This window comes from Olea europaea, unplaced genomic scaffold (genome assembly GCF_002742605.1).
Source record: "Olea europaea var. sylvestris unplaced genomic scaffold, O_europaea_v1 scaffold2744, whole genome shotgun sequence".
In the NCBI taxonomy this organism is placed as follows: domain Eukaryota; kingdom Viridiplantae; phylum Streptophyta; class Magnoliopsida; order Lamiales; family Oleaceae; genus Olea; species Olea europaea.
Window position 1 is genome coordinate 1 of NW_019245876.1, and position 5,764 is coordinate 5,764.

The following is a 5,764-nucleotide window of genomic DNA, read 5'->3' on the forward strand; positions in this document are numbered from 1 at the left end:
TCATGAAGAAGAATCGGAAGCTAGCTCCCTTTCAGTTGATAACAAACAACATCCCATATGTAATGCTTATTCACAGTGCACAAACCTGCCTGTACATATCAAGAAGCCTGCAGGACAGGGCATGGAACAACAACACATTAAGAGGTATTTTATCCTTTGTTCTTCAACACTATGAGACCGACTGATGGAAGTTCGTAATTTGATACTTCCAGTTGTGGAACATAAAAAAGGGGAATGCTTGATATTAAGCTTTTCCATTTCTCACCTGTCTGAGATTCTGTTCAATTATAAATGCCTTAACAGTATATCTCGTCCCATACATATCATAAAGAAGAAATAAAATTGCTTATGGAAAGTTGTTTAACTGGAATGTAAAGTTAATTTTTATCAAGCAGTCTTCGGGTCCAGACATGATTTGGTGAAATTCTTGGAGTTGCGAAGTTATTTGGTGTCTTTAATTAAATCAACAATCGTGTAGTTACTTGAGTTGGAGAGGGATAGTCAATACTTAGAATGGAGACACCTTAATTCCATAGTTTACTTTCAACATTGAATTCTTCTTTGGTTCAGTACTTTGTTTGTTGCCCTTCCATTCATTTTGCATTTTTTCCAATTTCAGAGACAAGGATCAAGTCGAAAAACTTCAGATGGTGGGCCGTCATAATTCACCATTACTTCATGTAGATCTGCAAGTGAGTTATGAATCTGAATATTCTTTTTATACTATGATCAGAAGTACTAATGTTTACTAATGGTAATGCAAGGATTCCGTATTTCTTGAAGGCCTATATGTCAGTGTCACTGGGCGGAATTTTTTTGACAAATTAAACAGGGACATTATTTTCAAAATGAATAAACACATGGACTCATATTGTAAGGCTTGTGCATGATGTGTTTGGATTCGCATAAGAATGAAATTATCCTAATCATTAAATTGATTTGAAGCTTCAAAGAAATTATTCGGAAGAAGTGGACAGCTCCTCATAGCATGAGCAAGTAACTTAAGGAAATGAAGTAGCATACTTACTAATCAATCTCAAAATACTAATTTTTGTGATTTGCAGATAATCTAAGACCAGAAAGATCCATAGATTTCTAATAAAAATTGAATTATATTTTCTTTTTAAATTGTATTAGTAGGATGGGTTTTTAACATCTCATTTTTCTTGATTAAGCCTTGTAAAAATCATTAAAATGTTTATATATATAAACTGACATAAGCTTAACGTGTTTTATGTTGATAATGTTCTCTCTTTTTACATTCAGTCTAAAAAGTATGTTCGACAGTCCTCAATTCAAGGAGAACCTATCATCCTTCCAGAAACTTCTTGCAGAAGGAGTTATTGATAACTCATTGTCTGGCGTGAAAGCAGAAGATTGTATAACTTTGAAGAAACTTGCTTTATGCAATTTGACAAAATCGAAGTGGGTGGAACAATATAATTTACTTAAGGTCTGAACCAATTACATGAGAATTATCTTGTTTTTGGTAAAAGTACACAAGTCGTGGATTGAAGTTATTCTCTTCGAATTTTGTTGTTAACGTGTAGGATGTAAAAGGAAAAAATTGTATCTATGGTTCTGAAGCGGCAGGAGGACTCAGTGCAGTTGTAACTGGTCATTCAGTTAACGTAAAAAGATCAAGAGATGGACAGCATCAAAAGTTTTCAGGTAAGACATTTTCTCATAGATGGAATAACTGAAATGTTTTAGTTTTCTAGGCATGTTTCTGCATGAAAGATATTATTTAACTTAAAATATAATGGATGATAATTTTAAGAATAAATAAATTGCTCCTACGCAAAAGGAAGCTCGATAGGTCTGAGAATTTATTTCCCTTTGGCGAATAATGCTATTTGCCTGTGCAGTTTGACCAAAGGAATATCTCATGCTGTAAACTAATAAATATCGTTAGGTGTTGTGTTTGATACGTGATTTTGCATTTGAATACTTCTATTCAAAATTATTTATATGCTATATAGGGTTTATAATCCAGCCATTTTCCGACCTTGACTACAGTTTGTCTCCTACAGTTTAACACCAGTTTACTGCAGTCTTTGCTCTGAGGTTATTTCTTTTTGAATGTCTTTATTCTCTAGTTTGTTTTGGTTCCTCTGTTACTATTCCAAGATTTTGACATGTCCCAATAAATTTTGCTGACAAATTTTTTTCCTTTTTACTTCTTCCAACTATTCCCTTGATATCTTGCTAGTAACTATGTCCAAGTCTAGAACACGTGGCAATTTGCTGCATTATCAGATTTGTCTTCGATGCTCTTTCATAGAAACTATTGTAAGCATCCTGATGTGGATTTTAGTCTGTCCCCTCAAACATTATGATATCTGTATCCTTGATAATCTGCAAAACAAACTTGACTAATGGAGAACGGTATAATTTAGATCTGGAAATACACTGGAGTACATATGCATTAGGAATAACCTCCTAAATCTTTATTACAGGATCAAAAACTATGATGAAGAACCCCCGAAGGGTGATAATCAAGTCAAGCAACGAACAGAAGGAACCAATAAATAGTGATGGTTGTTGCTTCAGTCCAAGAAACTGATTTTCCTCGCCAAATGATAACGGGTCCCTCAAGCAAGCACTAGTAGTAGCTCAGTACACCCACATATTTTCCGTCCCTGACGGTGTTGAATCCCAATTTATCTCCTCACCGTGGCCATTTCAGGCTTTCAGCGCCTTTTTTATGATTCTGGTGATTGCATTCTGCATATTGTTGGCGAAACTATTTTATGAAACCTTAACATTACATGAAAATGAAACCTTGGATTCGAAGGGATGGACATATATGTCTTTTTATAGGGTTATAAAGATTGTATTATATAGCTTGTGATGCCGAAAAGTTGGCAGATTCCAGATTTTTGTACGCAGGATAGTTGCCAACTGAAAGTTGAGATAATGATCTTTTGGCATGTGCTTCTTATCTTGAATTTTACCTTGTTTAATCTTCTATTATAAAGTGAACAAAATAAATAAATTAACTCAATAAAAACCATGAAGAAACTGGGGCAAGGAAATGCTCTGTTCGTGTAATGATTGTGTAGAATTTATTTTACCACTAGTTGCTAGTGTTGTGTTCCTATATTATATTGTTTTTGAACTTATAAACTTGCGCGTATTGAGCCACCATATTTAAATATTTAACTAGTTAAACAATTTATATTTTATTTACATAAATTTATTCTTCAATACTTCTCTAGTAAATGTTGAATTAAGTTTTTAGTCGAGAAGTTTGACATGTACGGTTGTTGAGTTAATCGTCCCAATAATTACAGAATTTGTGTATGCATCCTCGATTATTCTCTAAAGTTCAAATGTCAAGTTTTTGTCACCAAATTTGTCAAAATATTGAACATTACTGACTGGTGACAGCCATTACACAACTCTAACGAAGTTGGTGACATGACAAACAGAGTGCACAGATTGCGCTTAGATGTTGCACGCCAAATTGTCATGTAAGAAAAAATGTCTTTTATTGTTCACTGTACGTCGAAAGATGTTTTTTATTGCTCATTATATTTAAGGTAGTCGAGTATTGGCCACTAAACTTGTAAAATCGATGCCAACCTATCCTGAAAATTTAAGAATGCTATTCCAAATATCATTTTGTACAACAAATAATTTTGCAACATGCTACAAAAAAATGTTTCAAGACATTTTGTAATATACTTGGGCTTTGTTTGAATTATTTTCATGTTCGATCTATAATCTAAATTAACAGTAAGAAAATACGATTCTGGTGACTAATTTTTTAATAAAAAAGGAAAAATATATTTGCTTTTTGGATGGTTTTTGGTGTAATGTTTAATGTAAATTGTGGATTTTTGGGTAAATGTCATAGTGTTTTTGTTAAAATAAGTCATTAGAATTGTCAATATTTTCTTCTTGTTAATGTAGATTATAAATCAAATATGGAATTAATTGCAATAAAACGCAAGTATATTGCAAAATATCTTAAAACATTTCCTTGTACAATGTTGCAAACTTATTTTGTTGTATGAAAATGATACTTGAAAGAGTATTCCTAAATTTGCACGACAATCTGGCATCAGTGTTACAAGTTTAGTGGGCAAAATCAATCACCTTAAAGTATAGTAAGCAATAAAAGGCATTCTGAAAAGTGTAGTGAGCAATAAAAAAACGTTTTGAAAAGCTCCTTTTGTCATGCCAGTGAATAACATTCACTATTTTGATAAGTTCAAAGGCCAAACACAACATTTGAAACTTTACTGAGCAATTGAAGACACATACATAAATTTAGTGATTATTGAGGCAATTAATTCCACGGTTGTTACGAGTCTATCGTTATGTTTAGAAACTTTATTCTTCTAGTAACTTTGTTGTTCAATTGTACATATTTTTCATCTTTTGATTTTGTTGAATTAGTTTAAGCCCATGTTCGGTGAGAATTAAAATCAGATTTTTAGTAGATTTTAATAAAAATTGATGAAATGTATGGTTAAAACTACATTTTGTATCTATTTAAAAAGTTATCTTACATATTTTATATCTATTAATGAGTGCCAAATCGAGGGTTGAATATTTTAATAATATCAAGGTCGTGGAGGACTTACTAAAAAATTTCGGAGTGCTTTATAATGCTCATTCAACTTTTTTCGTTTGCACTTCATCCATCATATGCCAAATTCAGTTCCCTTCATTTGCTCTCGTGTCAAAAGAAAATCCTACATGGCAAGTTAATTACAATTCAACAAAATTGTCCAAGTAAAATGTTTCATTACTCATTCAACTTATAGGGTGTTGTTTACTAATCAAATTTCAAAATGCTTCCCGATGGTCACTCATCTTTGAGAGTTGTACTTCATTTATCATTTGTCAAAATTCATTCCTTTCATTGCTAACATATCGCACGAAAATTTCATGTGACAAATTAAGATTGCTAAAAAAATTACAACTCAAACAAAACATTCATCTTTTGAAAATCACCATATGTGAAACATAACTTTCCCGACCTCATAAACCTCTTCGAGCCTAATTGTTCATCCTTAAAAAATCTTAGCCCTCAATTCACTCATCTCACCCACGTATAGCTAAATTGTATACTGAGACTGAGCCGAACATTGAGAAGGACGTCAGAAGCTACCATTTACAAAGCCCTATTTACCAATTTTATAATCTTCCATTTTGAGGCATGTATCCGACCATTTAAGGAAGACAATGTCATTGAATTTCGAAGGCTAGTGTACGATTGGAACACATTACGGATCGTGTTCGTGTTTGTTGTTCTTCATTTCTCAATCTGATAGGAGTTCGATGACATTTCCTTCCTAAAATGGTCACAGAGACATGTTTGCAAAACTGGAAGATTTTAAAGAGACGCTAGACACATTGTACAATTGAGGTATGATTTTATTAGTAGCTTCTCGCATTCTTCTCAAAAATCGATCATGTCTCAATATAAAATTTAACTTTACGTGGGTGAGCTGTGTGAATTGGGGAGTTAGTATTTTTTGGAGCTGAAATTGGGGAGGAAATTATTGGGGCTTAAAAAAGTTTATTATGGGACAACATTTCACATATAGCAATTTTGATGAGTTGCACGATCTGACCGAGTTACAATTTTTTTAACATCATAACTTGCCAGTGGGATGCGACATGTCAACAACAAAAGGAATGAAATTTGGTAGATAATGAATGGAGTGCAACTCATAATGATGAGTAACCGTTGAGAAGCATTTTAAAGTTTGACGAGTAAATTGTGATCATAATTATAAGTTGGGTG

General features: G+C 32.8%; 1 protein-coding gene across 1 annotated transcript; it reads left to right on the plus strand.

Moving 5' to 3' along the window:
• Positions 1 to 1,232: 1,232 nt before the first annotated feature.
• On the plus strand, positions 1,233 to 2,589 carry LOC111383731 (GATA transcription factor 27-like). The gene is made up of 3 exons (XM_023007872.1): positions 1,233 to 1,453; positions 1,551 to 1,671; positions 2,460 to 2,589. Exons 1-3 carry the CDS (start codon positions 1,235 to 1,237, stop codon positions 2,564 to 2,566), a joined length of 447 nt encoding a protein of 148 aa, XP_022863640.1. The 5' UTR covers positions 1,233 to 1,234; the 3' UTR covers positions 2,567 to 2,589.
• Positions 2,590 to 5,764: the final 3,175 nt, after the last annotated feature.

Excerpts from the sequence above, each read along its gene's own strand:
- LOC111383731 (XM_023007872.1), top strand. The coding sequence starts at position 1,235 with ATGTTGATAATGTTCTCTCTTTTTACATTCAGTCTAAAAAGTATGTTC. Across the intron at positions 1,454-1,550 it reads AACAATATAATTTACTTAAG|GATGTAAAAGGAAAAAATTG; the intron begins GTCTGAACCAAT and ends GTTAACGTGTAG. Across the intron at positions 1,672-2,459 it reads ACAGCATCAAAAGTTTTCAG|GATCAAAAACTATGATGAAG; the intron begins GTAAGACATTTT and ends TCTTTATTACAG.